General features: G+C 44.6%; 4 protein-coding genes across 4 annotated transcripts in view; 3 read left to right on the top strand and 1 right to left on the bottom strand.

Moving 5' to 3' along the window:
* LOC306748641 (major histocompatibility complex class I-related gene protein-like) overlaps positions 1 to 428 on the bottom strand; it is a 10563-nt gene extending 10135 nt beyond the window's left edge. Inside the window, exon 1 of the mRNA XM_079231847.1 lies at positions 315 to 428. Coding sequence (XP_079087973.1) covers positions 315 to 396 — 82 coding nt within the window. The 5' untranslated portion in view covers positions 397 to 428. The remainder of the gene's footprint in view (positions 1 to 314) is intronic.
* A 3142-nt stretch (positions 429 to 3570) lies between these two features.
* tapbp.1 (TAP binding protein (tapasin), tandem duplicate 1) lies at positions 3571 to 8593 on the top strand. Its single transcript, XM_079232022.1, has 8 exons — positions 3571 to 3674; positions 5092 to 5268; positions 5684 to 5932; positions 6016 to 6375; positions 6515 to 6838; positions 7227 to 7328; positions 7509 to 7537; positions 7650 to 8593. The coding sequence occupies exons 1-8, from the start codon at positions 3623 to 3625 to the stop codon at positions 7659 to 7661; spliced, it is 1305 nt and encodes a 434-aa protein (XP_079088148.1). The 5' UTR covers positions 3571 to 3622; the 3' UTR covers positions 7662 to 8593.
* A 2171-nt stretch (positions 8594 to 10764) lies between these two features.
* On the top strand, positions 10765 to 19604 carry daxx (death-domain associated protein; the record flags this gene model as incomplete). The annotated part of the gene is made up of 10 exons (XM_079232145.1): positions 10765 to 11007; positions 11760 to 12159; positions 12678 to 12805; positions 12955 to 13071; positions 13596 to 13827; positions 14512 to 14681; positions 14899 to 15070; positions 15212 to 15770; positions 16833 to 16956; positions 17499 to 19604. The coding sequence occupies 10 exons, from the start codon at positions 10765 to 10767 to the stop codon at positions 17556 to 17558; spliced, it is 2205 nt and encodes a 734-aa protein (XP_079088271.1). The 3' UTR covers positions 17559 to 19604.
* A 392-nt stretch (positions 19605 to 19996) lies between these two features.
* On the top strand, positions 19997 to 23685 carry hsd17b8 (hydroxysteroid (17-beta) dehydrogenase 8). Its single transcript, XM_079232395.1, has 9 exons — positions 19997 to 20111; positions 21247 to 21449; positions 21560 to 21676; positions 21832 to 21927; positions 22105 to 22190; positions 22297 to 22381; positions 23019 to 23061; positions 23314 to 23388; positions 23471 to 23685. The coding sequence occupies exons 1-9, from the start codon at positions 20066 to 20068 to the stop codon at positions 23488 to 23490; spliced, it is 771 nt and encodes a 256-aa protein (XP_079088521.1). The 5' UTR covers positions 19997 to 20065; the 3' UTR covers positions 23491 to 23685.
* The last annotated feature ends 150 nt before the right edge of the window (positions 23686 to 23835 follow it).

A 23835-nucleotide genomic window follows, 5' to 3' on the forward strand; every position in this document is an offset into this window, starting at 1 on the left:
TTTGTATGTATTTTGTCCTTTCTGTGGACCCCAGATTAGCGGCCGCTAAGGCGTCAGCAAATGGGGATCGAGTAAATAAACTAAACTAAACTAAACTAAGCCAAACTAAACTAAACTAAACTAAACTAAGCCAAACTAAACTAAACTAAACTAAACACCAACACGTCGGGATTTATTCGCGTGGGCTAGAAGAGCTTTTGTGACTCTTTATAACTTTTCACATCGTCACGAGGAAGTCCAGGAACTAAACAGCCGAGAGCAGCAGAAGAAGCTCCCGCTGGTGAGACACTACAGAGGATCAAAGGGTCACTCACCCGCCGCCGCGCCGTGGAGGCTCACGAGCAGCAGACTCAGAGTCCACGTCTCCATCGGGAAGTGTTGCTGCTTCTGCTTCATGCGGAGGAGAAGATGCGGTCCTGTCAGCTCCAGGGTCGGGACTGAACTGAGGGAGAGAGGAGGAGGCGCTGCCTCCAACCTCCGTCTGCGCCAATGGGGATTTAAGCTGAGCGTGACGTCACGTAAAACTAGGTAGAAGTGACCCACACAGGTTGTGAACGAAAGTGAAAGTATGGCGATGACGACGTTTCAGCCTGTGTGAGAGGATGAAGGAGACGTTCATTCTCACGTGTTCACCTCCTGCTGCTCTTCTTGTCTGCAGTGTGACGTCATGTAACGTGCAGACAGTGTTCGTGTTGTGGGAGGTCAGAGGTCACGCTGTCAGCTACACGATCCGAGCTGTGGACGCTGGAAACTGCTGCAGGAGAGAAATGTAACACCTCTGTTGATGTTTGAACTCTTGATGCTGCTTTTCCTTTGGAGTTGAGACTCTGTTTCACCGCTCAGCATTTATTGTTGATCAAGCACTTTATTAAATGTTATGGAAGTTCATTTGATTCAACACTCATCCTTTGTTCTCACTGCTTTACTGAGGTTATTATTTATGCTATTGCCGTGTCTCTGAACATCCTCAGTGCTCCTGAAACCCACGTTGACGAGAAGAAAGAAGAAACTCCAAGTGTTACCATAAATGTTTGAATCAAAAACAAAATCTTATTTAGTACTCTAATATTCATAATTAAGTCATATGAGTATTCACTTTTTCTAAGTATTTAATCATTCTGCTTATGAACTAATAATTGTTTATTTTAATTTGGTTCAACATCCTTTTGATAAATTGGTGTGACTGTGTTTCTAAAAGAGAATATTTAAATTCTGAATATGAGACTTCATCTGAGCTGCTGATGTGAAGGTTCCTGAGATCATCTGAGTCTTTACTCAGACAACATTTTAGTTTTAGTCAAAATGTCTGAATGTCTTCCAACGCCGTCCTCCCAGTGGATATGATCCCCTCCTCTCTCTCTCCCTCTCTTCTCTTCCTTCACTTCTCTCTGACATCATCACACTATCATCACTGTGGGATGCAGAAGCAGCTCCAGAGTGGAAGCCTGCAACTCACTCTGACTCCTCCTTAAGATGAGAAGGGCTTTTATTCATCAGCTGTCCCTTAATGAGAGTGGAAAAGAATAAGCTCAATTATGCTGCATATTATGAAAAAAGTTGTACTTTTCTCTAAGAAATATTGGATAATTGTATCTCTTTCATGAACCTTTCAGCTCTTCATTCAAATCTTCACCTGAACAGTAACTGAAGCTGTCACACAACTGTAGTGGAGTAAACACGTGCAACATGTCCCTCTGAGATGGAGTGGAGCAGAAGTATAAATGCACCATGAAAAGGAAATACTCAAGTACACAAGTACCCCAGAAAGTACTTGCAGCACAGTTCTGGAAGGACAGACAGTGATGCTAGAGTTGGTTGGAGAAGCATCACTTGTTCACACCTTGGTAGGTTAAAGGCATTTATTATCTTTACTTTCTAAATATTCAGAGATACTCTGTAAAGCCTCTAAAACACCACTGAGATCGACATCCAGCTTCTTTGTAATCAACAAAAAGAGAGAAATATCATTTCATTTTGGGCTATTCATTGTTTTATAAACTCAGAAATGAAACTCTTCAGATAACACTTCTTCTCTGGAACAGGCAGACGCAGTGAGCCACAAGGAACCTGCCCAGAATGCAACTTGATTAACTCTGCTGGTTCTGTTATAGTTCAGGTCTTGAGCCTCTATGGTTGTTGTCTTGAGCGCCTCTGCTGGACAGAAACAGAACATCCCTCTGGAGCATTTCTGTGAAATCACCTGACGAGGCCGTTAGGTTTCATTTCTGTGTTGCTGTATGACTCAGAGTTCTGCATGATGTTGTCTCACTTTGGTCCCTGACAGTAAACACATCAAGAAAAAAGAACCTACATGATTGAAGAACATAACAGTCTCTGCTTGATACAAACTAAGCTTGCATGTGTACAGTGTGTGTACTGGTCCACTCATTAGGCTCGTTCAAAATGAGGAAGTTCTGCGCAGAATCGATCGGCGTTGATCGGCGCGCAATGCATGCCGGTTAGATTTGTGTCCGACTTGCTCCCGACTTACTCTGACGTCATGCACACGTGGTCAACGATACTCTCACGAAACTAAGTCGCCGTCGATTTCAGAGTCAGCCGCCGCAGTTGCTTTCCAACGACTGCGTGGCCCAGTGCATGATGGGAAACGCCTGGCTGTCGCCACATCAGAGAGCTGATTGGCTCTTAGATCTGACAGCAAACACCACGTGTTGTAGAAAATCCTTGTTTTATGTGTAGTTGTAATACTTAACGCTGGATTATTGACTATTAGTCTTATGTTTGATCTAAAAACATTTATTGTGTGGTTGTTAATACAAAATCGTATTCATACAACACACATCAAAACTACTAGTAATGTATTTCACAGGCAGACATCAAAAGACCAAAGGATGCAGCTACACACTCATTTTTACATAAATATATATATTTATAAACACATATAATAAATCCAAACGTGATCTGTAAACTACAAGTAAACAAAAGTTCGGAACTAACAGGAAGTACTTTTTTCTGTGACTTCCTGCGTTTACACAGCTGACAACTGTCCGACTTGATTGCAGTTTTTTGTCAACGCCTCCTGCTGCTCTCTCTGGATTCCAGGCGCAGCTCTAACGAACGAGCCTAATGTGTCTCTTGTCCTCAGCTGACCTCTGACCTCACAGATTATGTGTACACAATATGCAAATTAGCTGTAATTTTCCTATAATAATAATAATAATAGAATAATAATAACAATACTACTAATCATCTGTTTTCTTTTCTTCAGGCGGTAATGCTTTCATAAGGATAAGTATGTTTTGAGAGGAATGAAGTTCCCGTGGTCACGTGATGGTGGAACAGTCCAGTCAAAGGCATGATGCGTTGTTGTGGTAAAGGGCGCCATCTAGCGGAGAGCTGAAGAACTTCATCTGGCGCAGTTTGAACTATTTCCTTATTGTATTCCTTATCAACGGCTTTGTCTTTAAGTTTTCCGTCAATTTTATTTTCAGTTATAAAATAACCTTCCATGTCGCCAGGTTTTATTTTGAAAGTATGAACGGAAAGTGTGTTGTTTCCGCAGCTTGTACGTGAAAGTGAAACTAAAAGGAATCCGGAGTTGAAGGGGAAACCCAGCGACGTGAAGGCTGCTTTGCTTTGTGTCAGTCAGAAACAAGACAGCATGACGACCATCTACACGCTCAGCCTGCTGGCAGCGATCTGCTGCATCAAAGGTAAGGCTGGCTGTCGTCTTTTATTAAATAAATGAAAAATACCTGTGACCCGGATGCGCGTGTTCTCATGTAATGACACGAGCATGGACATACAGCCGACAATATACAGATACTATGCATGTGCATATCGTTAATGGCAGATATTCTGTTGCATATATAAATAATAATATTAGAGAGAGTCAATACTTATAGCAAAACAGCTGTCTATAAGTACAACGTGACAAGGGAGGAGTGTGCAGAACGACTCTAACTTTAATGTTCACTCTCAAGCTATTAAAGTATAGGTGTATGTGGTTCTTCGTCGGAATCTTCATATGCCGAATTAAGCATGACATGCATCTACGTAATATAATGTATTAAGCAGTTTCCTGTCCATCGCATACGTTAAACTTTAACAGAGGTTACGTTCGTGACGTACATTTCTGAAGGGACCTTGGTGCGAAGCAGCGCCCTCTCGTGGCCGACACTGGTAACGCCCAGCATGAGAGAGGAAACACCAACTCGAGGTCTCAGTCAACAGGCTCGTCCGTTAGAGCTGCGCCTCGCCTGGAATCCAGAGAGAGCAGCGGCCGCAGCAGGAGGCGTTGACAAAAAACTGCAATCAAGTCGGACAGTTGTCAACTGCCTTCAAAGTAAACACAGGAAGTCACAGAAAAAAGTACTTCCTGTTAGTTCCGAACTTTTGTCTACTTGTAGTTTACAGATCACGTTTGGATTTATTCATAAGTGTTTGTAAATATATATTAATGTAGAAATGAGTGTGTAGCTGCATCCTTTGGTCTTTTTATGTCTGCCTGTGAAATGCATTACTAGTAGTTTTGATGTGTGTTGTATAAATACGATTTTGTATTAACAACCACACAATAAATGTGTTTAGATCAAACATGAGACTAATAGTTAATAATCCAGCGTTAAGTATTACAGCTACACATAAAATAAGGATTTTCTACAACACGTGGTGTTTGCTGTCAGATCTAAGAGCCAATCAGCTCTCTGATGTGGCGACAGCCAGGCGTTTCCCATCATGCACTGGGCCAAGCAGTCGTTTGAGAGCAACTGCGGCAACTGACTCTGAAATCGACAGCCGGCTTGGTCTCGTGAGAGTATCGTTGACCACGTGTGCATGACGTCAGAGCAAGTCGGGACCAAATCGGACACAAATCTAACCGGCATGCATTGCGCGCCGATCGCCGCCGATCGATTCTGCGCAGAACTGACTCATCTCGAACGATCCTAATGAATCCACTCCCTGAAGGAGGAGTCCTACTTTTGCTTTGACCTTTTGTCTGGTCGGGTTTGATTCCTGCAGCGCCATAATGCTTGTCATAATTGCCTCTGTAGTTTGTATTCCTGTGACATTAACCACTGCAACATGCATTATTTTACATAAATAGTCGATCAATTCTGTTCTCCAAAGCCTGCAGCAGCAGCTGTCCAGTGTTGGAGTGCTGGTTTGTGCAGGAGAAGACGGGTCGAGGAGGTTTATCTGGGGCTACAAGCCAGGAGACGTCTCTGCTTCACATCCGAACAGACGGCCACACTGCAGAGACCCGACCGGCTCCCTCCGACAGCGACAGGGTCTACTTTATCACCGGTCAGTTCAAAACGACACGCAGAGCGGGGTGTGTGTGTGTGTGTGTGTGTGTGTGTGTGTGTGTGTGTGTGTGTGTATCCTCTTCTGTATACCTTCAAAGTAAATGGAACATCAAATCGATACTCGACACAAGCGCAGCAATCATGTGTTCCTTGCATCCTATACTTTTTATACTTTTTATTAAAGCACATCTTTCTTGTTTTGTATTACATCAATAATTTAGATATATGGGTTTTTTAGGCTTAAAACTTGAATTTCTCAGACAGGTATTCCGTAATTGATTCAGAAAAGGGGGGACATTTTTCAAGCAGGCCTAGTATTTCTCTGTCTGCGATCTCCCTCTTTAGATTCCCTGATTTCTTTCACACATACGCAGAGTGAGCATGTGTGACCCGTCTGACTGCTGCCTCCTCAGACCCAGCTGCCACTCTGTGCCACCGCTCCCTCAGCGCCTCCAGAGGCTCGCTGCAGAAGCCCGAGTGTGAGATCAACCGCTTCCTGCCGCAGCCCTCCGCCCTCAAATGGGTCGCTCCGCTCACAGACTCCGCCTCCAGCCCCATTTACCTGCAGGCTGATTGGTTTTCCACTACCCTTCAGGGCGTCAACAGACAGCTGGCCATTTCCGCTGTCACGCGTGCGCCCACAGCATCCAAAGAGCACCATGGTAATGATGATCTGTTACCGAGGGCAACATGGTTGAGATGCAATACACAATACTGTAATCGATTTGACTCTCTGTCTCCTCAGTGGTCCTGAGCGTGACCAGTAAAACCGTCTCGGTGCAGTCCAGACTCGGGGAACCAGTGTCGCTGGACTGCGGCTTCTGGGCCGACCCCTCCTCGCCTCTGGCCGGGTCGGGTTTCGCCGTAGAGTGGCGCTACCAGTTCAGAGGCGCCGGGCGCTTGGTCCTGGCCTACGACGGCAAAGCGGACCGCTTGGCCGATGTACAAGAGGAAGGAGCCACGCTGGACTTCGAGGGTTTGCACCAGAAAGGGAACGCGTCCCTGATCCTGCCGGAGGCTAAAGTGCATCACTCCGGGATGTACATCTGCACGGTGTATCTGGCGTACCTCGTGGCTCAGGTGGCCATGGAGCTTGAGGTTGTCGGTGAGGGGAAATGGAAGCTGTTATCGTTTAGTAGCATGTTTGGAAATGAAGGGAACATAAGCTCCAGAAGAACCTAGAGTTCATGAACCAGTTTCACTTTCTCTTCCTGTCTTCCCTTCTGTCTCTCTCTTCTCCGCAGAACCTCCATCCCTCTCCATACACCCGTCCACTCTGCCCCTCACTGTTCCCGGCCGGACTTTGACCGTCCAGTGCGAGGCGTCCGGCTTTGCCCCCCTCTCCCTGGAGCTGAGCTGGGAGTTCAAAGGCACCGATGGGAAGTCCAGGCCTCTGGGCTCAGGCAGCGTGACGGGCCACCGGCAGGCCTGGGATGGAACCTATGGCCAGAGCACCCAGCTGGAGCTCGACACCACGAAGCTGGACCTGGGCCGAGGAGGGGAGGTCGCCTGTGTGGCGGTCCACCTTGGAGGCACGCGGCGGGCCAGCGTGACCCTCAATGTCATCGGTAATGCGGAAGAATTTAAGGAGAGGCCGAGTGGGGAGTTTTCTGCTCATCGCCAGTTATGGTTTAATTAGAAGAGGAAGGTGCATCAATTTAAAACTGCCCAGATATTAGTCTACATGTTGTGTTTTCCTAGTTTGAAAGGAAGCACTGCAGTCTTGTGATGCCGTTGTCCTTTTTACAAAGTGCAATGTGTGAGATCTGGCCATTTAGTGTAAAACGTAAATAAAAATGAACTAACAGAAGACGAAGAAGTAGAGGCGTTCTCTTCTCTCTGCCAGTCATCCTCTTTAAGATATTTTCAACGGAGATGAGATTATTTTGACACATCTGCTACATGTGAGGGCTCTGGTGGATTATGTAACTCTAAACTAAAATGAATTACTTTCAGGGTTCAGCTCCCCCTCCATTGAGGACTCGATGGCGATGGTGGGTGTAGCGCTGGTGCTCTACGGTCTCATCAAGTTCGTCTCTTGGACCTTCACCAGCTCAGGTAACAATTAATCCAGAAGGAATGCTCTGTATACTGACGGTGATAATTGTCTGGGCCCGTTTAATTATTTAAAACGGCAAGACGGATTGACGCTTTCTCACCGTTTTAATTAAAAAAGATACATTAAGGTGCTTCAGTTTAATTTATATATTTTACTTTTTATCTTTTCACTGCACGCAGGCTCAGATGAGGCTGGTCAACAAGACAAGGTAATGTTCACAAAATGTACAATTCTGACCCTTTTCCACCACTTGTCCACTTTATTATAATAATTTTGCATGTCTCCTTTGAGTAATAACTTTCCACTTCTTCCACTTACAGAAAGACAAGTAAAGAAGAGCAAAGTCAACTGCTGTGGCAGCGTGATCCTGGACCAACCTACCTGTCTGTTTGGATACCTGGGATGAGGGTTCAGAAGTGACTGTCCTCCTGTTCAAGAGACAGTTATGTCTTTTTGTTTCAAGCTATCGTGGTAAATCTCTCAACTTAAAATGTATTTTTCCCAGGTCCAGTTCTGCCGGGGTATCAGTGATAGAGGGCTTCTGCTCAATCTAAACATGTTTTTGTGTGATATTTCTTTCACTTTAAAGCAATATAGCTGTTATAGCATATTGGCCTCCCACCGTTAACATACTGAATCTTGTCATGAACACTGGAGAGGTGCCAGAAACTTCAAGGAATTTTTAAATAGTGTTGAAATATCAGCTTCAATTTGAAGATGCTAGTGCTTCCATATGATCCTCCTCTGTGTTTAAGAACCAGAAAGAACTCAAACAAATTAAAATAAAGTTTTTTTGTAAATTATCCAGGACGGTAAACTTAATATTAGACTAAACTGTCCAAACCCACAAACAGAATATTGTTTTTGTAAATATAGAAAAACGAATGTTTATATATTCTGAAGTTTTTGTTATGTGTGTGTGTGTGTGTGTTTGTGTGGTATTGCTCTCATTGCGTGTCGGTAGGAGCCTGAGCTGATGCACTATTAAACTTATGTAGAGGTGTGAAGGAAACGGTACAAACAGAGCAAATAGTTCTACCGCACGAAAATCTAAATTTGTGTTTAGAATTTTATGATTACAATTAAAATCTGAAATTTAAAAAGCATGCGGCCTCCAGTTTCCTGTTTTTAAATGATCGTTAAGCCTGAATATGTGCCACATTGTTGGAAAATAAACTGAAAATAATCACATGTTCATTTATGATCGCACAATTGGGAAAATGTGAGTTCTTAGTTTAATTAATATTAAAATATTTTAACAGACTGTAATAGCTGTCGTGTTTTTATTCACAGGGATCAGGCACACTTAGAAATAAATACACTTTAAGATCAAAGTTTGAGTGAAAAAGTTGATTGACAATCCAGCCAAGTGAAACTCAAGCTAGCATGAATGAGAAAGTGTGACTTCCGTTGTGCTTTTCAGAATTAAACTACACGGGAAACGTTTTGTTTTGGAGTTGTTGTTTTTGTGTTTTTAATCAAAAATATGTTAGAATCTTAGACAGACAGAATAGAGAGACATAAAACAAATTAATGAGATTATACATATAACAACGGTTTAATGTGAACAACTCGCCATACATTAATGGTTAATCATTTATCAATCATTAAGTAATTATTAAAAACATCTAAAGTATGAAAATCTGTCAAGGTTGGGAAAAACACATTTCTTCATAGATTTTAAATCTATGAGATCAACTGCAACACATTTCTTCATAGATTTTAAATCTATGAGATCAACTGCAAACGGGATATAGCTCTTAATGCGTCTCTTTATGTTCACTATATTAGTTGTTTGTCATTCGATTTAAGTTATAATGTGTGTTTGATACAACGCTAATCCTTTACTAATCTTTACCTTTCGGTTTTAATCATCTGTTATATTGTTTTTTAATGCACTTCCTGGATGTTGACGTTTGTTTAAAAAATAAAATATCAAAATACATCGATGGCGCTCAACGGGAGCCTGTCAGCCAATGGCGAACGACATTACTGGCCGTCCACCATCTATGAGCCAATCAGAGGCGTCGGTGCTGGTATGACTTTAGCGGGTACACTTTCGACCAGCCTTGCGATCTCTAGTCAACGGCAGAGCAAAATTGATGAGCATTGTTTTGGTCAAAACAAAGTATGTGGGATGAAGAAATCTGTTTTTAATTAGTACCGTGGATGTGTTTGTCTAGTGACCTTGAGTTGTGTCCTTAAGAACAACACCGGCTCTTCTTCCGGCTCGTTATTTTCTTACTTCGCGCACTTAACGCCACTTGTCACAATGCTAAATAACTAGCTTGCTAATGCTAACCAACGTTCGCCTAACTGAACACAACATTTAAATGGTGCATTGTGGCGAAGCGTTATCTTTTTCCGTTGCCACGTCAAACGGCTCATAAACAAGCGGTAAGGTGTGTGTGAGTGTGTCGTGGTGTGTTGTAGGTATTTAGTGAAAGCTGTCGGTCTGTTGACCATCTGTAACGAAGCTAATGTTAATGTGGCGTCAAGCTTCCGTCACGTCGCTATTTACGCTCACTTCTTGTCGTCTGACTGTCAGTTTATTTTCTTAAGCCACAGATAATGCTCGCGTTAAAGTGTTCAAGAGTCGTGGCTAAATTCACAAACATATGGCCCGTGTTTCAGTTTGTTTTATTGTGTCTGTATGAAGTATACATGTCTAGAAAGGAAAGGGAGGGAGAACACCACACGGACTGTTACATGTCGCTAACAGCGGTACGGTGGCCCCGAAGGGTCAGGGGATGAATAGAGAAAAGACGTTGCCGAGTCACAAAAAAAACAACGCGAGTTTTATTTCTTTTGTTTCACCTCACAAACGCCAAAGTCCCCCCACATAACAGAAAGTCTACCTTGTCCCTTCAGGGGCTCCGTACTTGCCCCACACCGACCACTAAAGTTACTCTTCAAGTGGTCTCGTACAGCTCTGTATATACAGTGATGTATATGGTCTCTGAGTAGATGGAGAGACCCTCAGCAGCATGCAGGGGAATACGTTACAATATAGTGCTTTAGAGAATATTTCTCTGGTCTGAATACATGAATGCTAGTCGCACGCAGTCTAACGAGAAAGTTGGCAGTTGGTACTGTACTTTAGTAAAATATTGAGGTACTTGTATCAAGTGTTTCCATTTAATGCTGCTTTATAATGCCACTACATTTTGGAAGCCAACATGGTTCTTACTACTCCACTACATTTCTTGGACACCTTTAGTTACTAGTTTATTTAGATTATTAATGCAAAGTATACGTCAGTCATTTGTCATCAGTGCAGTTGTTCAATCAACCACATCCCTCATGTTCCACCAGAATACTGGATGTTGATCTTAAACATCCTTGTGCTTATTTGACGTCTCGTACCTTCAGTTGCCCTGATCAACATTCAACATGTTTATATTTTCTGAGAGCAGAAATCGACAGGCGTTTTGGATGGCCGTGGCTCCCGCTTCAATGGCAGATAAGATCATCGTCCTTGACGATGATGACGACGAAGAGGAGAGTCCTCTACCTTCCTGCGCTGCCTCCGCCTCGTCCTCCCATCAGCAAGCCAAAAAGGTCTTGCCACGCCGAGCTCAGCAGCCTGCCCCGACCCACATCACCCAGTCGCCGTTTGCCTCTGCGAAGAAGGACACGCATGTTCTGCAGGCTGAGAACCAGAGGTTGTTCACTGAGGTGAGCTTATATGGTTCAGGGACACGACTGACAACAACAACTGTTCCCTCAAACCATGTCAATAATTGTTTGCTTTCTGCTATAAGCTCTAGACAAATGTACATGCCCAGTCCTAAGTATATTAGCCTTTGTAGATATGCAACCGTCCATGGTAACTATTGAAAATAATTAGAATGACACATTTAAACTGGGTGTGCACTGGAACAAACCTGAGTCACAAGGCGCTGTTGTACGTGTTTTTATAGACCTTTTACAGTTTGTAAAAATGATGACATGCGCAAGCGTGCGCATGCAGTTATGCAAAAGATGCGCTTTCAAGATATGAAAGCGCTCTAGCCACCAAAGGTCTCGAATGCAACCGAAACAAATTGCCTTTCCAGATCTGTGTCATTGCAGTGAGTTAGTAGGATACAACAATAGCAAATGACCCAATATTTAGTTACCTTTGGCAACCGTTTACGTTAGTTACTACGAGCAACCGCGGACGCATTTGACTGAAAGGAGTCACTTGTTAACTGAAACGCCTGTTGCTCTGTAGAACTTGAGTCTGATGTTGGAATACTGATTCTAGCAACCTAACATGCAACAACCAGACATTTTGATGCTGTTATTAGATCAAATAAATAAATAAAAAGTGTCAAGTTTGCTTCCTTGTCTGGACGGCTGGGGCGTAAAAACAAAAATCTCTCCGTGTCCCTCCTCTGCCACTTTGCCTCCTCATCATTCGTGTTTTCTTTTCTCTTTCCTCCTAGTTCGTGGAGCAATGCTCAACCATAACCCAGGACTGCCCCGAGGTCTTGAGCTTCCTCCAAACCAAGCATGCCAAGTCCTCCCCAGAGTATCTCTCATCCGTGGAGTTCAGGAACACCGTGGGACGATGTTTGACTCACATTCAGGCCAAACGCTCCAAAGCCTTTGTCTACATCAATGAACTTTGCACATCCCTCAGGCAGCATGCAGAGAAGAGGAGGCAGACCCTCACCAAGGTGGAACCCAGGTCTTCTACCTCAACAAGTCTGGTCCAGTGTACCTCTGATTTGCCCAACAGGGAAGACAAGAGTAAAGATCAGATGAATGGGCTGCAGGAGGGCGACAATAAACCGGAACCGGAAGCACAGAAAAAAGAAAAGCGGGCATCCAGGAGACAGGTTAGTGTTGAACATGTGATGAGTGGTGTTTGTTGACTAATAAATAGAAATGTTATTTGTGTTCAGTGATTATGAAGGGCTTTTCATATAAGGAGAACAGAAAAAAGATCACTTTGGAGGGCATAAAAGTACCAATGATAGCATTAATACAGTCAAGCAACACTGTACGAGTCAATGATATTAAGTTTGTGAATAAAATTGTAATAAAAAAGGATTAAGGATAGGTTACATCATCTAACTAGGATATGAGTTTGGAAGTATGAGTTTGTTCCCATTCCTTCAGTTCACTGTGCAGTAAATGGTTTTGTGACTATTGTTTTTGAATACACATAAACACATGAAGGTATTTCTTTTCAGATTTTTCTTCATTTGTAGTTGTCACTCGTTTTTACTTGGTAACCTAGAAACCATAAACCAACGTTGCTAACCCTTTCATCCCCGACATACAACTTGATATGGTAAAGAGTCTGTGTAGACAAACACACTAACCCTTCACGCCTGTTCTCCCTTTCTCTCAGATAGCGTACCTGGAGAACCTGCTGAAGGTGTACAACGACGAGATCTGCCGCCTGCAGCAGGCCGAGCTGAACTTAGACGACCTGGGAACTGAGGACTCTATATACATCCAGGAACACCGGCTGAAACGCAAGGTCGGCCTGGAGTGTGATTAGGCCTGGGGCTCCGCTGCTTATGAACGCTGCTGAAAGCTGTCGGGGAAAAATGAAAAAAATTCCCATTATGCCAGGTTGTGTGACCGCTAGTCACACCTCTTTTCTGTCCTCCACTTCTTCTCTTCCAGATGATGAAGATTCATGAAACGCTGTGTGAACTAAAGAACTGTGGCACACTAACAGGCAGAGTGATTGAGCAGAGGATCCCCTACTCCAGCACTCGCTACCCCGAGATCAACAGGAGGGTGAGCTGCTGGTTGGTTTAGTCAGTTCAGGTGTCCTGAACGTTAAAAGCTGAGCGAAACTTTGTGTTCTCCTGTGTGATTGGGTTGTTTTGCCTTTATCCTGGCTCCCATAGTAGACATTGGTAGTGACCTCTGACCCTCTCAGGTATATCTAAAGCTCAGGAGTATTCATTTGATATGAGCTGACACTACATGCTCAATTTCTGTTTAAAAGCATGACCGCTGACCTCTGTTTGCATGAACAGGGGTATTACTGCTCACAGACAGATTTGATCGCTATAGCTCTTTTTACTTAGGTTTTCCAAAACATCGAGAGCACAACACAAAACAGAACATTGCAGAACCTCAAAATGAGTTGATGTAAATTGGAAATATCTAGAATTGAACTTTTATTTCTATCATATCAATAGTTATATCAGTCAAAACCTCACATAGAAGCCGTAGGTGTGTGTCTGTTGCCGGGCCGTGGACTGGTTAGGGTGGAGAAGACGTTTCATTGCCCTGCGCTCCTTCCCTCCTGTCAGATTGAGCGTTTCATCAACAGTCCCGAGGCACATCGGAACCCTCCGGACTACCAAGACATCCTCCAGCAGGTACGGCGCGCTAATGAGCGGCACAACCTGTGCCTTGCCCAAAAACAGCTGAACCAGATCGCCCAGGATGCTTTCATAGAGACCGGGAGCACCATGCAGAAGAGACGCCACCAGGACCTGGTGTTCAACTTCGGCTCGCACCTCACCGACGCCTACGAGCCCGGTAAGGCAACACTACTACACCACAAGAAACCTTCCATTGTCTGGTTGGAACAAACCTTTTAAGGGTAATCCCACTTCAACAATCACCCAGTGTCCCGTGCAGCACATGGGTGTGAATAGAAATGTTACTGTCCGGGTCTTCAAGGGCTTGGAAGTGGTTATATTTGACACTTATTTTGGTCTGTTAGTAAATACAAAAAGATGAATAAAGTACAATAAGCTGCAGCTATTCCATTAATCCGTCTTCTTTGAAGTACAATTCGTTCCACCCTTGTTTCTAAAACACGTTCTTTCCTCCCAAGTCATTAGCTTGAAAAACGTTTGGACACTTTAGTTTGTTTTGACTGTATAAAACAGGATTTATCGACCAGGGTGTAGCGTTTCGTGTTTTCTTTATTGTGTAATCGCCTAAGAATCGTGTTTTTGTTAGCTGAGAATGAGCCCTTCATATCTACATCGGGAGCGGGTCCTGTTCACGGAGGCCATGTTTCTACAGCCCAGTATAGACAAACCCAACGCTGGCTGGACGCGGGCCTTTCATTTCTCTAAGTTACTCTGAGGCCTCCCTAGTTCTCCGACACGCTTGTGAAACTGCGGTAACTTGAGCCGCAGAGTGCAAAACCAAAACCTCACCCATCCCTTCTTTCCCCCGCCGTTCCACTCTGTTCCCCACCCCCCTCTACAGCCACTGACCCGGCTCTGAAGGACCCCACACTGCTGCGGCAGCTTCGGTCGAACAGAGAAGTGGCTCTGTCCCGTCTTGAGGAGGTCGTCACCCGGTACGCCAACAGACAAGAGGACACGGACGAGCAGAACCGGGCCAAGCGGCTGGAGAAAGACAGCAAGGAGAAAGAGGTGTGTGGATGGAGGGAAACCATCAACGGCGACAAATTGTTTTATCCCGATGATCTCTAGTAACTCAAATTATATAATAATATAACTCAACATTAGTGAAATAGATTCTGATGCATATATCCTGCTTCTGACAGCTGTTTTCATTCCAGGTCCCTTTTTTACTCTCTTCCTGTCTCCTCCCGTTTGACCCTCACATCTTATTGCCTCTCATTTTCAGGCCCACAAACCAGAAAACGAAGGACATAAAAAGGTGAACGGAGTGGCAGTGGTGGAGGAAGAAGAAGACGAAGAAGAGGAGGATGAGGAGGAGGATGACGATGAAGAAGAAGAATCATCAGACCCAGACATTGAGGAAGAGATCCAGGCCAGCATCCAGCAGGATGGACCGGGTAAGAGCCGAGAGATTCACGTTTCCTGCTACTTTTAAATGACATCAGACATGTTTTGGTTTAGATTTTAGAGTAAATCTCTCTGACCGTATTCGTGGAAGAGACAAAGATTTCATTGCATTCATTTCCCCCTTTTTGTAGACGATGATGAAAACGAGGACGCCGACGAGGCAGAACCGGCGTGTGACGGCACCAACTCAGAGGATCCGACGGACCAGTTGGCAGGAGGGGTTTCTGCAGGGGAAGAAGAAAGCGTGAAAGATGAGGACGAGGAGCCCGGAAAAGGACTCAGTCCTCTCTCTGACGAGAGCAAGCCCCAAATTTCCCCGCGGTCTGACCGCCCCTCCCCTCGACAGAGCCCCAGCCAATCGGAGCCAATGCAGACCGATGACCAGACGCTGTTGTCTAATGGTGACCATGCAGGGTTAGAGGAGCCCGGGAATTCCTCCAATCATGTTTCAGTCGTGCTGGTAAGCGCCAGCAAAGTCACCAAGGACCCTGCAGGCGTTTCTCCGGCCACAGCCAACGGGGTGTCTTTGCCCCTGTCTCCCTCGATCGTCGTAGAAAATTGCAACACGCAGACGACCACCGGCACGTCGCCGCCGCCCAGCGTCCGGACCACGAGGAGCCAGAAGAGGAAGAGGGAGGACATGACGTCGGGGAACTCCCAAAATAACAAGCACATACTCACCCATGACAGGTACTGTAGGCCTTTGTTACTGCTGGAGTAGGACTGCATGACATGAATGTGTTTAGATATTCTGATAAACAATATTAACGCTGCAAATCAATAAATGTAAAGTTATTTCTCAGAGTAGGTATGTATTAAGTACACAGTACATGCCTTGGTGGATCGGTTTGAAACATTGTCAGTTTCATTGTTTAGACAAAACAAAACAGGAAAGAGGCGCTTAAAGGAACGTGCTTTTTAAAAGTTGTATGAAGTTCTCATTTATAGACAGTATTACTTACAGTCGATGGTCCAGTTTGGAGAAGGAGCAGCAAAGCAACGTGCTGCTGTGGACGGGGCCGCAGCAAAACCTATTTTAGACTGCTAAAACAATCTGTATCGGTTCATGTCTACGCTATATTTAGCATATTTTCACTGCTTTATCAGACAGCCCTTTCTGAAGCTGCTATTTTTGCTCTTTTCAAAGCCAAAGTCATTTTACCATGCAGGACACAGGAGCTGCCGGTCAACTGCTGTTTGTTTGTGTCGTTGTGTGACTTTGGGGTTTTATAGAGTCAGTTCAGATTCAGCAAAGTCACACAATAACACTAACTAACAGTCAATGCCGCGGTAGACCAGTAACTCCTGTGTTTTGCAAGGTGAAATTACTGATTTTGTCAAAGGGGTCTGGTCCGGGTCTCAAGCTGGTCTTGTATAAGCATCAGTACCTCTGTGATCTCTCGAGGAACATCGACTTTAACAAAACAACACATCTGTATTTCTTGAGTTCCACCACACTTTTCGTTCAGTTCTAGCACCTTGTTCATCAGCACCTTGTTTCAGCTCGAGCTGTGTGCTCAAGACATGCGTTCACGTAGGAAGACTCAGAGAAGGAGGTTGAGATAAAGTTAGTCTGGGATTCATCGTCAAGAAATAAGTAACGCATTTAATAATGCCGCTTTCAGAGCATGTAACTCTAGATCAAGGCTCGTGTGAATTGTTAGATAGTAATAATATTAATATTTCTCAATATTTATCTTATCAGCAAGTATTTGACCCTTTTGTTGGCTTTTTCTCGGCTTCCCTCCTCAGTGAGGTGGATATGGGCGTTTTCATCTGCAACTCTCCACAAAAGGCCGAGTCGACCCGGGCAGACACTCCAACCCATGAACTGGTCAGCAGCTCACAGTCGACGCCGCCGCCCAAGAAAAACAAGGTGGGTGCTCAGGAAGATGAGAATTCCCGGCTGTAGTTCACCACTTTGTCTCATTTCTAAATCTTTTTTCTATATCTTTTTTCATTAAGTTGTTCGTTATGTTCTCCAGGTGTTTCTCATCCTTTTCAACGACATTAGTTTTTTGCGTTTTTCCCATAATCTATATAATGTCACTATATGTCATTTGAGACTTTTTTTTCTTCTTTTTTTTAAAAGAGGAACAAATCCGTTTAAACTGACATTCGCGCACATTTGATGTTTCTGTCGACACTGAAACGTGTTTCCTTCCACGAGTAGACAGTCAGGATATGTTTCCAAAAATACGACGTTCAAACGAGAGAATATGTGAAAAACAGCTCTAGCCAATGACGCAGTCAAATTAAGAATGAAATACCATTTCAGACCTACCATTACAGAATGTTTTTTAAATATAATTTCCATAAATATTGAATTCAATAATGTATTCATTTTAATGTATCAAAAAGAATACAAGAAAGCAAAGAGCCCTGCTCACTGTACTCACGCAGTGTGTTTGTTTGCAGGTCAACGTGTCCACGCAGTGTGACCCAGATGAGGTAATTGTCCTGTCAGACTCAGAGTGACCTTTGACCTCTCATTGTGCTGGAGGATTGGTCCACAGCTCACCTGTAGTCTGGGTCCTTGTTCCTGAAAGAGTGCGTTTGTAAGCACCGTCCTCGTCTGCTGGCTTGTAAGGAGAGGGAAAAGCTCCATTTTCTTTCTCCCAAAATTTTGAAACGTTTGTCACAAGTATGATTCAAACAAGATAATATCAAGTTTTTACAAAATGCACAACTGCCATTCGTAGCTGTGCAAGACGGAGACGACAATGAATTTAGTACCTCATGCAACTTGATTCCATACAACCAAACAAAAACCAAGACACGTGTTTTTGTAAGACTTGAATAAAAAGAATTCTAACCTAAAATTTGAAAAACCGCTGTTTGAACAGGACATGATTCTGTTTTAGTTTTTTTGGAAAATCAAGGAGTCCTCGTGTTCAGCTGTGAGCGCCACAGAGCACAGCGGCCATCCTCTCGAAGTAGAGAGACGTCGGCTGATGTTTACCTCGAAGGTCTCCTCGCCTTTTTTTTTGGGTGCAGTAAAGATGACCTCATCAGAATCCATTGGGCAGTCCATGCAACCAAACCTCTGTCGCCGTGTTTCCTGCCATCCGGTGCAACACTAATAATGCGTCAGCTGGTAGTTGCATTGAAATGAGGAGAACCGTAGGTAAGAAACCAGTGCCTGAAAACATGAACTGTGCAGCTGGAGGCGTGGCCCACATGGGGGCGCTGTTTCCACAGACACTCGACTGGCGGCGGCTTCGGTAGCTCACTGCCAGTTTGTTTACATTTTTATATTTCAATTGTGTTTTCCTTTCATGAAGCAGAGAGGGGAGGTAGTGGGCTGTATAAAAACAACTTTGAGATGCCATTGTTTTACTTGCTATTTATGACGGTGCATTGGACCAGTGAGCTGTTTTGTTTGTGGTTTGATAATGGAGAACAATTTAAAAATGTTATGTTTTTATGTTCCTCTCCAAAAAAATTCTATATTTTAGATTTGTAATAAAGTAAGTTGCTTCTTTTTTTTATTTGTATTCAGACCAATGTCTGCTGCAGGGTAGATGAATAGTTTCCAGGTAGTTCTTGCTTTAAATGACCAACTAGTCTCATGCACAAATGTTTTAAGGATGAGGTGAAGCAATATTCTATATTTCTTACTGCCCATAAATCCTGTGCAAAGACCAAAACCGTTATGTGTTAGTCAGTCCCACATGCATGTGCTGCTGGATTCACGAGAGCACCAAATGCGTGTTCATCCACCGCTGAAAATAGTCCCAAACGATGCACTTCTTGCGCGTCGAGTAATGTCTGCATAGTAAAAACTCCGGTATCCAGACGTTTTGGGAAAGACCCGAGGAACCAATGGTCTAGAAGCTGAGAGGCGGGTGAGTCGGTGAGGGGCGAGACAGACGGGTTGGTTTTGGTCTCTGCATGGGACGTGTTGGCGTCGGGGCTTCTCCTTCAAGTAGCTGTCGCACAAAAACACTTCCTCGTGACTCTGACACGGCTCAAAGCAAAAGAGGTGAAGTTCAGATTGAAGAAATTTTTGAACGCATCTCCAACAGAGTTGAGCTTCACCAGGACACTGCTGAATTCAACCTGTGCCTCTGCCCGGCCCACGATAACTACAGATCCATCCATAGATGTGTTTATTTTAAATATACCAGGACCCGTTATGGATCCTAAACTCCTGAGTCTATTGGCCAGAGGGACATTTTAATCTGACACGCAAGGATTTACTTTCCTACAGATAATCATCAATTGATGGCGGAGATTTTACATTTGTATGATTTCTACTTCCCTACTGTATTTGAAATACTGTTTTTTTTGTTGTTAAAAGTTGCATTCTCAAAGATCTCCATTTCGTTGGTGAGCGGTTGTTTTTTATCCCGACAACAATCCCCAACAATTTGGCTTTTTCCACCTGAATCCTATTTGTGTTTGTTTTTCCCCACACATGTGAAATAACATTTTGGGTAAATATTATTTTCAGACTTAATAGAATGTAGACCTGGAATGTAGTTACCATAGCTACGACCTACCGGGCCTCATTTATGCAGCGGAGTGATCCATAATAAACTGTGATTTCTTTTTCTTTCCTTTTCATTTTTTGATAAATAAATTATACTTTTTTATAAATATATACACAAAGCCTCTTTGTTGCTTTTCTTTTCTGTGTTTGGATTTGAACTTGTTCATGAATATACAAAATGTATTGAATACATGTTTACAGTTTAAAAACAATCCGTATTCTGCAAAGGCTGCAGCCGAATATTAATTTATTCATCTAATGTAAGTTAAAAACAATTTTAATAATACAATTGATATTCTCACAGATCACACTGCTGTTTCAACCTGCACTTTGTAGTTCTAGCTATAGGTTGAAATAAAACGCCAGTGCGCATGCGCTATGGGTCCATGGATGCGGAAGATCCGGTACGCTGGATGTCAAACTTCTGGGCGCTTCTCCCCGATACATCCGCTGCCTGGTACTGACGGATCACTCCCACTACAAGCCCATCATGGCGGCCGCCGCACGGCTCACGTCACGGTTGGCGCTGGTCACGGGTACGTTTCTGTCCGTTTCCCCGGTGGAGCCGACTGCCGCTCGCTGAGCGCTGCCGGGTTGTGAACGTCCATTGTTGGGTAACCTTGTAGAAGTTCAGGGCTGGAGGGGGAAGCGTCAGCTCTGAGCCGTGGCTGGAGAAAAGTAGTGCCACCAGGACTGAGCCGAAGGGGTATTATTAACTGGAGCTGCAATTTATAATGATTACCTTTTTTTTTTAAATTATTATTATTATTCTGGACTTTGTCAATAAAAAAAGAAAATGTGAGAAACGTGTCGAACCAGCATCCAGAGACATTCCCTTTGGTAATTCAGTGAAGCAGCAACCTGACAGCACCTCTGCTTCATACGTGGGGAAATAGTGTTAAAGCATTTGAGTTATAATATAAATAATGAAGCATACTTTTGTCCTCTTAAACTCCCAACAGCAAACAGTGGAAGCTAATGCTCTTCATGATGGACACAACATATACATCTGTGTAATAATAATAATAATAAAAACAACGAAGCAAAGAGATGATAATGTCTGTTAACTGCACATGGAGGCCTGAACCTCTGGTTCTCAAAAGGATAACACATGACCTTGCTTGACCTTGTCCTGATCAGATTTACCTGTGAAAGGGTTTTTACTATCTTTATTTGCGGGAGTTTTTCCTGATCTGATGTGAGGTCCCGGGACAGGATGTCATGTCAGGGTTCTTACGGTCATCGACAACCTGTAAAAGTCATGTAAATGTGTTATATTCATGTGTTCATGACGTTCATTTACGCCGAGTTTGAAATAATTAATATGCTTTTAAAAGAAAGACTCAAAATATAAGCAGGCATACATACAGGCATCTATATAAATGTTTATTCTTTTGATCAAACTATTGTCTCATTCATTTGTGTCATTTAAGGTTTTCATGGAGTCATGGAAAAGTCCTGAAATGCATTGGTCAAAATGTGTATGAACCCTGAATGTGTACGGATTGTAAAGCCCTCCGAGGCAAATGTGTATTTGTGATTTTGGGCTATAATTGAATTGAATTGGCCGCTCTGAAACAATGAGGCCCTCATGTATTCCTGAAACGAGCTGCAGTGCTTTAGGGCCTCGTGGGTCCGCTCTGTCCCGCTGACCTCGTGCTTCTCCCCCAGGAGGCGGCAGTGGGATCGGACGGGCCGTGTGTCAGCGCCTCGCCTCCGAGGGCGCCTCCGTGGTGGTCGCCGACATCAGCCAGGAGTCGGCCAGCGAGACCCTCGGGAGGCTGACGGGCGACCTCAGAGGACAGGGTCACCTGGCGGCGGCGGTGGACGTGTCGTCAAAGGAGAGCGTGAAGAAGCTGCTCACGAGGATACAGGCGCGTGGCCGAGACTCGTTTCCTGAGAAGCAAACGCTCGGCTCTCTCGGGGTCGAGCGCTGCACCTTTTCTCTGCTGCTGACGGCCGATGTCCTCCTCTCCCTCTGCAGACTCACTACTTCCAGCCTCCCTCCATGTGTGTGAACGCAGCGGGCATCACGCAGGACGACTTCCTGCTCCACATGGAGGAGGACCAGTTTGACAAAGTCCTCCAGGTCAACCTGAAGGTAGGCGGCCATGACGCCTGGAGCCTCGACCGCCCCGCTTAGCCGGGAGCGGAGAGAGCTGTCGTTAACCTTGGATGGATCACCATGGTAACCTACGCTACAGGTTCACTCAGTGAACTCAGTTCATTCAGGCCTCTCTCCTCCTGCGTCTCCAGGGTTCCTTCCTGGTCCTCCAGGCTGTGGCTCAGGCTCTGGTGGCCTGTGGAGCACCCAAAGGATCCATCGTTACCGTGGGCAGCATCGTGGGAAAGGTCTCTGTGTTACACGAGAAGTATTGAGCTGAACTTTACAGTTTGTCTCCAGAGGATTGTGGAAGGGTCGAGTCAGCAGTATTTTCACTGTGGACCTATCTTAGGACACAAGATAGGTCCTCCACGTCCTTGTGTCCTTATGTCCTGATCTCCTTGTCTCCTGGTTCCTGTCTGCAGGTGGGAAACATCGGTCAGGCCAACTACGGCGCCTCTAAAGCCGGAGTGGAGGGTCTAACCAGGACGGCTGCCAAAGAGCTCAGCAGGTGAGAAGAGACGCACACGCACACACACACACACACACACACACACACACACACACACACACACACACACACACACACACAAGAATCATCTGCTCGTCTTCTGCAGGTTTGGGATTCGGTGTAATTGTGTGCTGCCAGGTTTCATATCGACTCCGATGACGGATAAAGTTCCAGAGAAGGTTATTAGCAAGGTAACACACACGCACGCGCACACACACACACAAAAATACACACACTTCGTATTGATCAGAACGATTCAGGACCTTGAACTGCTGTCGTAACATTGACAGATGGAAACCCTGCAGTTTATTAAATTCATAATTCATATTCAATGTTCGGTGCATTCCTGAGAATCAAAGCTTTTAAAGTTGAAGATGAACTGAACACGAGATTCTTTAAGGCAGGAGGCGACACGCCGTCATTTTAACAGCTATAAGACGCTCAATAAAACGCTTTTACGAACCAAAGTTTGCTGCTGTTTGAGATGAAATGCAGTTAGTTTCAGCTCCAAATAACATGCTCGACTTTATGCAACCTTTATTTCAGAACATTCAGGATCAAAGAGCTTTCCTCTCTAGCATCACCTTCTGGTTTCTCTTTGATTATCTCTGAATGAAACAAGCGGCCCTCGTGTCGTCGTGGCTGCAGGAGTCTTGAGGGCGGAGCTCTTTAAACACAGCGAGTAAAACCAGCAGCTGGTGCAGCCCCACTATCACCAGGGGTCAGGGGTCAGGGGTCACGCTGACCAGTTGACACGAACGCCACCAAAGGAACCCGCTGCCTCTCTGCTGTGTCACCAGTTAACTGTGTCATGTGTTGTTTCTCCAGATGAAGTCCTTGGTGCCTCTGGGGAGGATGGGTGAGCCTGCAGGTCAGTGAACGCATCACTTTGGTTCCTCTTCACTGCATTCGCTAGATGTTCAGAAAGGAAATGAGGAGCTCCCAAAAACACTTTCCTGAACATTTAGCGTGTGTTGCTGGCCGCTACGGCTCAAAGTGATCTTACACTTTAGAAATGTTATTTAAAAGTTACTGCCACTCCTTTCGTGGGTCGGATGTCGTCGACGCGAGCGTCTGGCAGGCTGCGTCTCCTCCTCACACTGGACTCCTCTTTGTCCTCCAGAGGTCGCCGACGTCTGTGCCTTCCTGGTCTCGGACGACTCTCGGTACATCACAGGAGCCAGCGTGGAAGTGACGGGTACCGTACGACTCATTCTCTAACAGCTGCTTGTCCAAACACTTCAGTTGTCAGCATGCTCTGCCTGCGTCTCCTTTGTCAGGTGGACTTTTCATGGGATGACTCGTCCGTCCCACTGGAAGGGACCAGCGGGAGGCCGGTTCCTCCGTCACTCATTGAATCGTTCATCTCCTCTTCATCATTGCTGCCAGCATGGACGACACAGCGTATTGCCACCTTTGTGCCAATAAACACCCGTTTGTAATATTTCTGTACAGAATGGAATATTTTAACTTGTAAGCTCAGAATTAAAACCACTTTACTTCATCTGTCTGTGAAGCCCTTCATTTCCTCTCCGGATCCACCCTCGCCTCATGAAAGGGTTTTTTAAAGGTTCAACATCTGTCACAGACTGTGTTGTCCGAGAGCCTTTCATGGATTTTCTTAAGAAGTTCATTCATAACTTTA

The sequence above is a fragment of the Taurulus bubalis genome (genome assembly GCF_910589615.1).
Source record: "Taurulus bubalis genome assembly, chromosome: 16".
NCBI lineage: Eukaryota > Metazoa > Chordata > Actinopteri > Perciformes > Cottidae > Taurulus > Taurulus bubalis.

Bases quoted from the DNA above. Each gene is read 5' to 3' on its own strand.
- hsd17b8 (XM_079232395.1), top strand. From the start codon at position 20,066: ATGGCGGCCGCCGCACGGCTCACGTCACGGTTGGCGCTGGTCACGG. The intron at 20,112-21,246 runs GTACGTTTCTGT...CTTCTCCCCCAG, and splicing joins ACGGTTGGCGCTGGTCACGG to GAGGCGGCAGTGGGATCGGA. The intron at 22,191-22,296 runs GTGAGAAGAGAC...CGTCTTCTGCAG, and splicing joins GCTGCCAAAGAGCTCAGCAG to GTTTGGGATTCGGTGTAATT.
- tapbp.1 (XM_079232022.1), top strand. From the start codon at position 3,623: ATGACGACCATCTACACGCTCAGCCTGCTGGCAGCGATCTGCTGCATC. The intron at 3,675-5,091 runs GTAAGGCTGGCT...TGTTCTCCAAAG, and splicing joins AGCGATCTGCTGCATCAAAG to CCTGCAGCAGCAGCTGTCCA. The intron at 5,269-5,683 runs GTCAGTTCAAAA...CTGCCTCCTCAG, and splicing joins CAGGGTCTACTTTATCACCG to ACCCAGCTGCCACTCTGTGC.